The sequence below is a fragment of the Abramis brama genome, assembly GCF_963993115.1.
Source record: "Abramis brama genome assembly, chromosome: 15".
NCBI classification, from domain to species: domain Eukaryota; kingdom Metazoa; phylum Chordata; class Actinopteri; order Cypriniformes; family Leuciscidae; genus Abramis; species Abramis brama.
The window spans coordinates 18,420,499-18,432,412 of NC_139977.1; the positions used below are offsets into that span (position 1 = coordinate 18,420,499).

The 11,914-nt window shown below is 35.4% G+C and overlaps 3 protein-coding genes across 4 annotated transcripts in view; 2 read left to right on the top strand and 1 right to left on the bottom strand.

The window, feature by feature from the left end:
* The window catches only part of sms (spermine synthase), a 13,036-nt gene extending 12,586 nt beyond the window's left edge, over nucleotides 1-450 (top strand). For both annotated transcript variants that reach the window (XM_084138111.1, XM_084138112.1), the window contains exon 11: nucleotides 1-450. This exon is cut by the window's left edge and continues 488 nt beyond it. The gene's annotated coding sequence lies outside the window, so the exon portion shown is untranslated.
* An 883-nt stretch (nucleotides 451-1,333) lies between these two features.
* ppme1 (protein phosphatase methylesterase 1) lies at nucleotides 1,334-8,672 on the top strand. Its single transcript, XM_084138110.1, has 14 exons — nucleotides 1,334-1,552; nucleotides 3,291-3,382; nucleotides 3,500-3,594; nucleotides 3,956-4,013; nucleotides 4,192-4,243; nucleotides 4,666-4,820; nucleotides 5,089-5,179; nucleotides 5,774-5,839; nucleotides 6,108-6,234; nucleotides 6,919-7,048; nucleotides 7,480-7,524; nucleotides 7,617-7,681; nucleotides 8,118-8,185; nucleotides 8,281-8,672. Coding segments are annotated over exons 1-14 (1,128 nt in total). The 5' UTR covers nucleotides 1,334-1,469; the 3' UTR covers nucleotides 8,282-8,672.
* Nucleotides 8,673-9,320: 648 nt separating this feature from the next.
* LOC311098054 (odorant receptor 131-2-like) lies at nucleotides 9,321-10,419 on the bottom strand (the record flags this gene model as incomplete). Its single annotated transcript, XM_084138118.1, has 1 exon — nucleotides 9,321-10,419. The coding sequence occupies one exon, from the start codon at nucleotides 10,417-10,419 to the stop codon at nucleotides 9,451-9,453; it is 969 nt and encodes a 322-aa protein (XP_083994244.1). The 3' UTR covers nucleotides 9,321-9,450.
* Between the last annotated feature and the right edge of the window lie 1,495 nt (nucleotides 10,420-11,914).

An 11,914-nucleotide genomic window follows, 5' to 3' on the forward strand; every position in this document is an offset into this window, starting at 1 on the left:
TTTTTGCATCCTTTTGTAACTGGTGGCTTGAGTGTGATTTGATTTAAGATGCCTCACAGGGAGTTTATTGGCAGTGTTACATTCTGGGATTTCACCAAATAGTCTATTGAAGCCCCTAAATATGTCTTAAAAGGGAAAAAAGTCCTTGCTGTGGCAATTTTCATTTTCGTTTTCTTTTTTCTGAACTGTGAATGTTTCGTTTTTTATGATTAGCACAAACTAGGTCCAAAGTAGGTTTCCCTGCTTAGTGTTTTTGCATTTCTTAAGAAAGAAGTTTTTACTGAATGTAGGCCACTTAGATTCATGCCTTTTATCCATATTATGGTGCTTCGTTTATATTATTTATTTGATTTTATTTCACCATATACCAGTGATCCTGCCCTAAAAAGAAACTTCTGTTTATGAGAGTGATAATCATCTATTAAAGCAATTAAGGAGAAAAATATCAAATCTCTTCTTTTTTTTTTTGTCTTCTCTCTGATGCACTCCAATGGAAATATTTAACATAATCATTATTATTGCGACTGCTGCTGTTACTCATAGCTTTTCACAATCATAAATGCTGATTTCAAAGTCAAAAACCTTCACAGAAATCTTTCAGTTTACATAATGCTTGGTCCAAATCACTTTTTAAATTTAGATTGCAAACAACCATTACAAAACATTTGCAATATTCAACAAATGCATGTACAATCCAGTGCTTTAAGTTTAGGGTTCACAAAGACAATGATAAGATTTAAAAATAGACAAAAAAGAATGCATAATAATACATTAAACTTATGATTAAAAAAAATTTTTGAGCCATTTTTTATTATAAAATATATAAATACTATCATATATAGAGAGAGTGAGAGAGACATAGCTAACCAAAAAACAAAACTTTTTACCTGTTCAGGAATATGAAAATTTGGTAATATTTGGTAATTTGGGAAAATTGATAATATTTATTTAAGTGGAAAAAATGTCTACACCAGAAAGCAGATGTTACATTAAAGATATAGTAGTCAAGGCTTTCAGAAAAGTTGCAGAAATCGATAAACAATCAATATTCAGAAAACAGTCAATTACAAGGGACCTTTTTCCACCCACTTTTTTTGGGGGGGGACTGATGATGATCAATCCATCATCTTTTGTATTGCATTACGTCATATTTTTCAGGGTGGTTTACGTGCAAAGGAACCAAAACTGGTTTTCTGTTAGTTGTAGTTCTTTCCATGCGCCTTGACGTCAGAGTTAGCGTTAAGAACCAATTGCATGACTACATTTCCCATAATGCACTCTGGGCAAAAATACTGGTGGGCGGAGACTACTTGTGTGAACATAGATTTCTGTACCTGTCTGCTGCTGAACTAGTCTGATTTATCGTGAATGTGTAAATTGAACAACTGTACTGTTTATAGAAGAGGATCGTATGGTGCAGAGAGGGCTAGACGCTTTACGTGCTCAAAGGGTTTTGTTTTCCTCGCACCATGGAGAAACAGTTGCAATTGAATTTGCTAGCCTCCAAACCCCCAATGGCAGGTTTGCAGTCTGGATCTAAAATAAGAATGGGGTGAGTTTACACTTCATCATATCATTCATTATAATCATATGCACATCGGTACATACAAGGTGTTTTAACAACATTATCGTTGATAGCTGGTAGCTGTCACGACGAATCATAACTGTTCTCGGGATCTATTGGTTATATGTGTGTTTAACTGTTTTCAATATTTGTCGCACGTAATAAAAAGCAAGTCTAAAATCCATCCACGATTAAATTTTGCTGGTCAACTGCGGTCCCTCTTGCGTTCTGTGTATCGTCTTAGTTAACGAATTTAATCGGCTCAAGGTTCTCATATCAACAACAACGCAACAACCTCTGTTTCGGACATACGTATATTACTATGGTCAAATGAGAGGGCGGTAAGAATGTTTATACACATGATACAAAATAAAATATATTAGAACTTAATTTACTAATTGATTGTACACTCCTGGGTAAAAAAAAAGGCCTAGCTTGTTAGCCAAAAATGGCAGAATCTTTATTGGACTTTTAATGGTGTTAACCATTTTAGTCACAAATCACTGGTCTGGAAATTAGCCAGAATTGCACAAATACTGTAGATAAAGTGTTGTTCCTCTTAATGTTAATGGCTTCAAACAGTTCATGAGTTGTTGTCTCCCAGTTCATTTGTGTTTAAAGTGAGACCAAAAATTCTCTATAGGGTTCAAATCTGACTCTCATCAGGCCAAAACATGAGCCTGATGGATTTGTTCTCAAGCCACTTCTTGGTTGTCTTTGCAGTTTGGGCAGGAGCAAGGTCTTGTTGAGAAATAACATCATTCCTCTTTAGATAACATCTTTTCAATTGTGGGAAGCAAACCTTTCTGCAATAGTCTCCTGTACTCCAAAGCATGTGATGACTTTTCACAGTGAAGTAGCTCACACATACCAGCAACTAAAAAGGCTCCCCACACAATGACGCTCTTCCTCCATGCTTCACTGTGCTAGACATGCATTTATTATTATATTTCTCAGAAGATTTTAGAAGAGCATCATCGTGGAACTCGTGTTACTTTGTGATTCATCACTTTTTTTAAATTTTGCTAATTTCCTGACCAATAATTTGTGAGCTTAATTAAAATAATTAAAAGCTTTTTTTTTTTGCCATTTTGAGCTTAGCCCATTTTTTTGCCCAGGAGTGTATGATCCTTTATCAAATTTATCTATTTTATTTTATTTTTGTATGGAATTTTGCAGTATTTATTATAAATGGTTTATTAGTGTACACCTCATAATTTGCACTTCAAATGCCCTTGTAATCTTTAATTTAAAATAACTTCCCCTCCCTCTTGCAACGTCATATCTTCTCTTCTTTGATGATGTGTTTACTGGCGTGAGGGCGGGACAACCTGTCACTCACCTGACATCACAGCAATAGCGAACCACAAAGATCCAATCAATTCCCGATGGACAAAATTAAGTCCCGCCATACATTTTTTCTTGTTTGAGAAGCCATTTCACATGGATATACAATCAAATCAATGAAATCTTCTGTTTCATGCTGGCTTTAAATGGCAGCTTATCATTACGTAATGGTGCGAAACAGTTCGAAAGAACCAATTTGCTTAAATGAGACTGAATTCCCATCACGTTCATCTTCACACCTTGACCTCTATATCCATTGGGTCAGTCATTTAACCTGGGACCCCACTAGGTTTCTTTGACCCCACAAGGATATAAGAAATATCCACAAGAACACATGGATGCCACTGACTGTATTTTGTTCTCCCCTCTCTCTATGCAGACCCGGAAGAAAACGAGATTTTACTCCTCTGCCCTGGAGTCAGTACTTCGAAACCATGGAGGATGTGGAGGTGGAAAATGACAACAGCAAAGACATATCCTTTGCTTAATTGTTGAAGAGACTCTTGGAAAATGTTGAAATATTGGCCTTCACAAACCTCATGTAATATAATCCATTCTATTCCGTAAAACATTCCTTAACTCCTCTGTACACATTCAGAATTTACAGCAGTGGCTCTGATGGTCCTGTCCTGTTGCTCCTTCACGGAGGAGGTCACTCTGCACTGTCCTGGGCTGTGTTCACTGTGAGTTTCTTGCGTCTCACAAAGCCGTACCGCACTACGTCACTTTTAGGTCTGTGTTTTTATGATACATCATGTACATCATAAAGAGACAGATGTGGAAAAAAAGCGCTCTGTTCTGTGCTCTAATATACGGCACGTGTAACAGTAGTGTGTGTATAGATATGTATATTTATTTACTTGTAAATAAATATACATACATGGACAATTAGGCCTGTTGGTACCCAGTAAATACTCTTATATTGTTACAAAAAAAATTCAGATTTTTTTTTTTAGCACATTATACAAAAATATGAAGCAAAAATATTTAATTCAAATAATTGCTAATATTATAAATGATATTATCTGATGTTTGTATTTACAGTCTGTTATATGCAGTAGGATTAACTGCAGGGTTGCAGCTATGGACCTCAGAGGACATGGTAAGGGATTTCAAACTCTTATTTTAAAAAAACGTACTTGTTTTAGTTAATTAGCTGATAACAAACCATTTACCTTTGATTACCTAATCACATAGGTCAATAACATGCATACAATTAACACAAAATATATTATTTAATCGACCTGGTTTCAAATGTCATATTTTCTCATAAAATTTAGGTGATTCTAAAGTAAAGAACCCTGACGACCTCTCTGCTGAAACAATGGCCAAGTGAGTACGTTCTTATTTCTCTTCTTTCAGTGTCTGTACAAATTAAGTTTTTGCGACATTTAGGAGCTGCTTACATGGCCCTAAAAACGGGAAAAAATCTTATGTTTTTTGGCAGTTCATTTACACGACAACGGTGTTTTGGGGGCCTGAAAATGCAAACACTAAACAGGTTTCAAAGAAAACTTTTTTGAAAATGATACCGTTATCGTACCTGCGTAAACTACAAAAATACGAATTTGTGAAAACGGTGACATCATGCACATGTGTATTGCATGTTCAGTCTATAGGCACGCAGTGTCTTTACAAAACGTAAAGCCTGCTATGGCAAAGGAAAAACTTTACTGTTTTTAGTACATCGTTGTTGTGTAAACATATTCTTTAGAAATGTTTCTTCAAATTTAGAAATGTTACTTTTTTCTCAGGGATATTGGAAAAGTGGTGGAGGCACTTTATGGTGAAAACCCACCTCCGATCATGATCATTGGTCACAGCATGGGTGGAGCAATAGCAGTTCACACGGCTGCATCCAATCATGTCCCATCACTGCTTGGCCTTTGTGTTATTGATGTAGTGGAAGGTAAGTTTTCACACCTCATCCCTATTTTACCTTGTTTCACAATCCGCACAAGCAAAAACAGTTCATGACAAGAGAAAAAGTAAATAAGTGCATACATTGAAAAAAAATTCGCTCTTTTGACATCTCAGAGTTGCACAGTTATTGATGTATTCACAAAAATCTTTATGAAACCACTGTATGTTTTGTCATCGATTTCAATACAGTTTGATTATTTGTGACTGTGTGTTATATTTATGTATGCGTTAATACTAGTTTGTCCAATCTTCAGGTACAGCAATGGATGCCTTGAACAGCATGCAAAACTTTCTGAGAGGTCGACCAAAAACGTTTAAATCTGTGGAGAACGCAATCGAATGGAGGTACATAGTTTTGAGTATGTTGTTACAAATAATATCTAGTGCTGGAATATATTTAAAATCTAGGGCTGTTAATCGATTAATTGCACAGATTTCTGTAATTAATCGCACCAAACATTAAAATTTGTCATGTTTACAAGGAATCTCCAAACATAATTTGAAAACAACATAAAGACAGTGTTTTGAATATTTTACATTTTAATAATTATGGTTAAAGGCATTTTTGTAATAAGTACATTGATTGAAAGTCACTGATATTGATGCCTCTATTACATGGATTTTATTTTTCATTTTCTGGGGATAAAATAAGTATTTAAGCCATTCAACGTTACAGAATAATTGAAAGCCAGGCCTAAACTGTAAATTATCTGATCTGCATTTCCCAAAAACATCATAAGCCTGAGTAGATCGTAGAACCATTGCCACCAATGGGCTTTACTACGATCTACTTGGCTCATAATGCTTTTGAGAAATGCAGCCCAGATTGTTTATCAAGTATATTTAGAATACAGTTATTTTAGTTTGCTAAACATGGTAGGGGTCAGTATGCCTCATGTATCCCAACTGGTAACTGTGTTGTTGTTTTTTCCTTACCAGTGTGAAAAGTGGTCAGATCAGAAATATTGAGTCTGCACGAGTGTCCATGGTTGGACAGGTGAAAAAGTGAGTCTTCCCTAGTATGGGTTCCCTTAAAAATGAAAATTCTGTCATCATTTACTATCTCTCAGGTTACCAACATTCTTTAAAATATCTTATTTTGTGTTCAGCAGAAGAAAGAAACTCATACAAGTTTGGAAAAACTTGAGTGTGAGTAAATGATGACAGAATCATTTTTATTATCCCTTTAACTAGCTCCAGGAATTGTTGTAAATCTGTAGAAATATCTAGCTATTGTATATATTGTTGTGATCAGATGTGTTTGGATGTTTAGATGCGAGGAGCCATTGAGTAGTCCAGGGGTTTCCAAGAGCATAACTGAAGGCATTATTGAAGAAGAAGAGGAAGATGAAGAAGGAGGTGAATCCAACCATAAAAGGAAGAAAGAGGATGACCAAGAGGTAATAAATATTTCAATTCTGATCTTATCACCCTGTCAGGGCTTATTTTGCAAGAATAACTGGCTGACTGTATACTACAGTTCAAAGTTAGAGGTCAGTAGATGTTGTTTTTTTAAATACTTTTATTCAGCAAGCATGCATTAAATTGATCAAAAATGACAATAAAGACACTCATAATGTTGAAAAAGATTTTCTTTTCAAAATAGATGCTGTTCTTTTGAACTTGCTATTCATCAAATAATCCTGGAAAATCACGGTTTCCACAAACCGCACAACTGATTTTAATATTGATAATAATAGAAATGCAATCTGAGCACCAATTTAGCATATAAGAATGATTTCTGAAGGATCATGTGACGCTAAAGACTGGAGTAATGATGCTGAAAATTCAGCTTTGCCTTCACAGGAATAAATTACAATTCGAAATATATATTAAAATAGAAAATAGTTATTTTAAATTGTAATAATATTTCACAATATCACAACATGTTTTACTGTATTTATGATCAAATAAACACAGTTTTGGTGTGCATAAGAGACTTCTTTCAAAAACTCTTACAGACCCAAAACTTTTGCACGGCAGTGTACATTATCCCTTACTTTATTATGCATTTACGTAATGAACATCAAACATCACATTATTTTATGTACAAATGATTGAATGATGATTTTTCCATTTGGCAGATAAAGAAAGAATGTCTGTACACATGGCGTATTGAACTCTCAAAGACAGAGAAGTACTGGGAGGGCTGGTTTAAAGGATTGTCTTCTCTCTTTCTCAGCTGCTCTGTGCCAAAACTCCTCCTGCTGGCTGGTAAGGCTTGGACGTGTATTTTAGATCTCTTAAAGTCAGCATGAAAAAGAAGTTGCGATAGTCTTTTCTTCTCTATTGTGTCATATATTCCAGTAAAAAGGCGTCTTGAACAAGAAAAAATGTATGGCGGGACTTAATTTTGTTCATTGGGAATTGATTGGATCGTTTGCTATTGCTGTGATGTCATGTGAGTGACAGGTTGCCCCGCCCTCTCGCCAGTAAACACATCATCAGAGAAGAGAAGAGATGTTGCTGCAAGAGGGAGGGGGAGTTATTTTGATGAAAGATTACGAGGGCACATGAAATAAAAAAAAATAATGTACCCGGATAAATCATTTTATTAAAAAATACTGCAATATTCTATAGAAAATTAAGACTTGTCAATCTTGATTACATGGTGACTTTAATGTGTAATAATGTGTTTCCCACAGGTGTTGACAGGCTTGATAAAGATCTCACCATTGGGCAAATGCAAGGTAAGGCATTGATATTCCTGTTCTTCAGGCAAGTCACGTTGCTGTGACCAGAAGATCCCTCATGTCGTCTTTGATTATTATTATTATTACAGGAAAGTTTCAGATGCAGGTTCTGCCACAATGTGGCCATGCTGTTCATGAAGATGCCCCGGAAAAGGTACGTCTGTTTGTATCATACAATTCCACGTGATTGATTCAAGTTATTTGGACACGACTGAATCAAGTTATTTGGAAACGACTGAATCAAGTTCTTTGGACACGACTGAATTGTTATTTGGACACGACTGAATTAAGTTATTTGGACACGATTGAATTAAGTTATTTGGACACGATTGAATCAAGTTATTTGGACACGATTGAATCAAGTTATTTGGACACGACTGAATCAAGTTATTTGGACACGATTGAATCAAGTTATTTGGACGTGTTTAATTTAAAGAAATTAGAAACCATGGAGCAAGTTTAAATTTCTTTTAAATATTTTGTGGTCAGGCATAGACGGGTCACAGTCATTGAAAACTTGGACATATTCGTTTCTGCTGTAGTCTTTTACTGATTTGGTTTCTTCTGAACTATATTATGCCGTTTTGCAGGTAGCTGACGCTATAGCCACATTCATGGTCCGTAACAAGTTCACTGAATTCAAGGAGGATTTCCCCTGGTAAGAAGTCAAATGTTGATTGAGTCGTATAATTCATACATTTTATTTGTTTTCTAATCTTGCCCTCGTCTCCTGCGTGTTGTTTGCTTCAACAGACGACGTGTAGCCTCCGCTCGTAGTCTTCATCCAGCGCTGTCATCCCTCTCTGCTCTCACCGGGGATTAAAATACAACCAAAATCATGATGACTCATTTACTGCGAACTCATTCTTAAATTATATTCAGTTTTGTATGAATTTATGTATGTTTTTGCTGTAGTCATTAAAATTCTCATGGCTACTTTGGCAGGAAATAATAATACAATAATACTTTAATTTAAAATCGTTATGTATATTTACATTTTTATTTCCCCCTTAACTGATTTCTTTTGCATTTCCTCTGATGCCTTGCTTGTTTGTTGTTGTAATTAGGATGATTGCATCATATTGTGGTCAAAGTGTTGGTCGGTTGCCGATTTCAAGGGAAAAATAAAAAGAGAGATTTCCGCAGTCTGTGCTCATTCATTCTAGGGCTCGGTATAAATATTGATTTTCACAGGGTGTAAAAATCAATCTTTTACTCTATGCCTGTTGTCACTGAATGTAATTCGTTGTAGTGAATCAAATCTGTTCCTGTTTCCCAGAAAAAAAAGGTATGAGACAATTTTTTTAATGAGTAGTTTAACTTATGAGTAGACGAGTAACCCTTTATAATTTACAGTATTAGCAGAGAGAACACGTCTTTCATATGTAAGCAAAATGAAATATGCCTATTAGTCATAATCAAATTCATAAGTTTATTGATAGAATCAGTATATAAACATAATAAAATATATCAAGAAGCACAATAATTTGTACAGAAAATATTGCATTTAGCTTATACTAAAGATAAACTCTCATATTGCAGTAAGACAAACTCTACAGACAAATGTTAACCTTTTTATACTGTTAATAATTCAATACATTGCTTTATTTCACACACATTGAACAGTCCAAAGTGTATATGTGCATAATACAAGCTGTCTGCATATATGATAAAAGATTCTTATAAGAGCTTGTTAACAATTAACAGAGGATGCATTGTTTAAGCAGTAAGACATGTAAAATCCACTTAAAAATCATCTTCTGTATTAGAAAAGAAAACATGTATATTCATTTTAAACAGAAAATGTAAAAGTATATGGTTCCATTGACCTTCTCAGACAAACATTTTTAAATATGGCATTCATACAAGCTCAAATTATTATTGCACGGTAACTTTTTTCAAATCATCTTTTGTAACATACAGTTAATGTATATTAACAGAGGGCCTTACTTTGCCTGAACGATAGCAGAAATAATATTTGAACAAGGGCCACACGGCTTCATCTCTCAAACCATAGATCAGAGGACTCAGGCAACGTGGCAGCATGAGAAGAATAAGAAAATTTAGATATCTGAGATTTATGAAGAGAGAAGAGCTGTCAGTAACCATGTATAGTGCTTTGTTTATCGTGGCGTAGAGGAAAGAGGTGAGACACAGTCCCAGCTGAATCAAGTGCAACAGCACCGTTCTGAGGGCTTTTTTAGCTGAATCTTTATCAGAGGAAACAGACCTGGCCGTGATCATAATGCTAATGTATGTGAAAATGATGATCACAGCAACCGACACAAAATAAAGAACATCAAACCCTTGAGTTTTATCCAGCTGCCATTTGAATAGAAACAATTTCTCTTGTGTGCAAAATAAAACTTCTAGAAATAAACTGGGGTTGACAATTAAAACAAAAATAATGTCTGTTATAATATTTATAGAACTAAGGAACCAGATGATTCCTAAGGCGATTCCAGTCCTTTTTGGTGTGGCGATGTTGCAGTGTCTCAGAGGGAAGCAGATTGCCACGTACCGCTCCAGAGACATCAGTGCGAGAGTCAGAGGAGCGTTACGGAAAGTGCAGTAGGAGATCACTACTAATAAAGTGCAGACGGTTCTGGTTACTTGAAGGTAAAATGCTCCCATAGTGTACATGGTAGTTGTGATCAGCAAAAGCACAGAGTCATTCATAAGCATGTGACCAAAAAGAATGTAGCGCGGCGTCTCATGGAACACGCGCTTGCTTCCTAGAGCAAAGAGCATCACACAGTTTACAAAAAAGAAGAACAGGGATATGAACAAAATCACTGAAATTTTAGTACTGGGCCCAGCATCCATGTCTACCTTAAAGATTTGCTGATAAATGAATGAAACATCCCCAGCTGTGCCATTGGACCCCGCCATAAGCTGAAATACAAGGAACAAAAACAGAACAAGATTAATTAGAGCAAGTTTACAGTGTGAATCATGCAATTGTACTGATAGCTATTAACTTTGAGTGGCATCTTTAAAAATGAAATTTTAACAAGTTTGCAACATACCTTAGACACAGAAGTGTTGCCTTTCAGTGAGGCATCAACCTTTCATCTGCTAAAGCTGCAGATTCCACAAACAATTCTGCTCCTCATTTTATATAGATGTTGAAGCTTCGCAGATTGAACCACATGGGTATGCCGTACATGCCACTGGGTGTTTGAGAGGGAGGGAGCAAAAGGGAGATAGAAAGACATGTGTGGGTCTCATTTTAAGAATTAAAAATGGGGCCCACTATTGAAAATGTTTCAAACTCTTTCTAATTTTTTAATATCGAAAGAATTTACTCTAATATCAAAAGAATATGAGTGAAAAGTCTTTAACAGTGCGGTTTTATATTTACCACACACACAAAAATAAATAATATGATTCTTGATTCATGATTTTACAGTAAAAACTTTTCTTTATTTTATTTGTAGTATTTGAGTAGTAACTATGTAGTAACTATGGTTACCATGTGGAATCTCTACACTAAAAGTATTATGTTGGCTTATTTTAGCCTACATAATTGATAGACTGTATAAAAGTCACATATTATGTTGTTGAGGCTCATGGCTACCACAGAGGTTTTTTGGCTGAGCGAAAGTGTGTCACCGAGACCATAAACAGTCTGACACCTGAAAAGCACGTCATCAGCTTCTTTGTCTTCAGGAGCCGCATCTCTGTTGAGTGCATGTATGTGGACACAATTATAAAGTGTGTGTTTGTGAATTTAGGAATAAGAGTTAGTCTGTAATGGCAGGAACTCAATATAGGAGATGTGTAAACCAGGAACCAGGTCCCTGGGGGTGAGCCCTCTCGTGGAGGGGTACACCACAACATTGTGTACCAGGCTTCCCGCCTCCCGTCCACCTCACTTCAATGGGGTATTAGAAACGATGATGAACCAAGAACAACAATATTTCTAAAACAAGAACTCCAGTCTATCTTGGCAAAAGGCAGAGGTGTAAAATCCAGGGGTCAGAAAGTAAAAGTCCTGCCATATGTTTATTCCACCCATGAACTGTATACAGTATACAGTGCATTACTGTAAAAAACAAGCTAATCAGTACACTACTGTTATTATTTTTATTTGTACTAAATATAAATTAGATTTCTTAATTTTGATATAGAATTAATTTTATTTGTATCCTACATAAGTACTACTGACATTCAAATCAATTAGACAAATGACAAAATACTTTTTTTTTTAATTTAAAACATTTCATATACATCACAAAATAAACAGTCTGTCAATGCTGGGAATGATGTGTTACATTTTTACACATTAATGGGTGAGTTTAGGGTTTTGTGTTAATTTGAACTCATTCATTGTGTTAATGATTTTAACAAAGTAAATATGTCAGAAAGGTTAGCACAAAGATGT

Excerpts from the sequence above, each read along its gene's own strand:
- ppme1 (XM_084138110.1), top strand. The coding sequence starts at position 1,470 with ATGGAGAAACAGTTGCAATTGAATTTGCTAGCCTCCAAACCCCCAATG. Across the intron at positions 3,383-3,499 it reads GGAAAATGACAACAGCAAAG|ACACATTCAGAATTTACAGC; the intron begins ACATATCCTTTG and ends TAACTCCTCTGT. Across the intron at positions 7,049-7,479 it reads AAAACTCCTCCTGCTGGCTG|GTGTTGACAGGCTTGATAAA; the intron begins GTAAGGCTTGGA and ends TGTTTCCCACAG.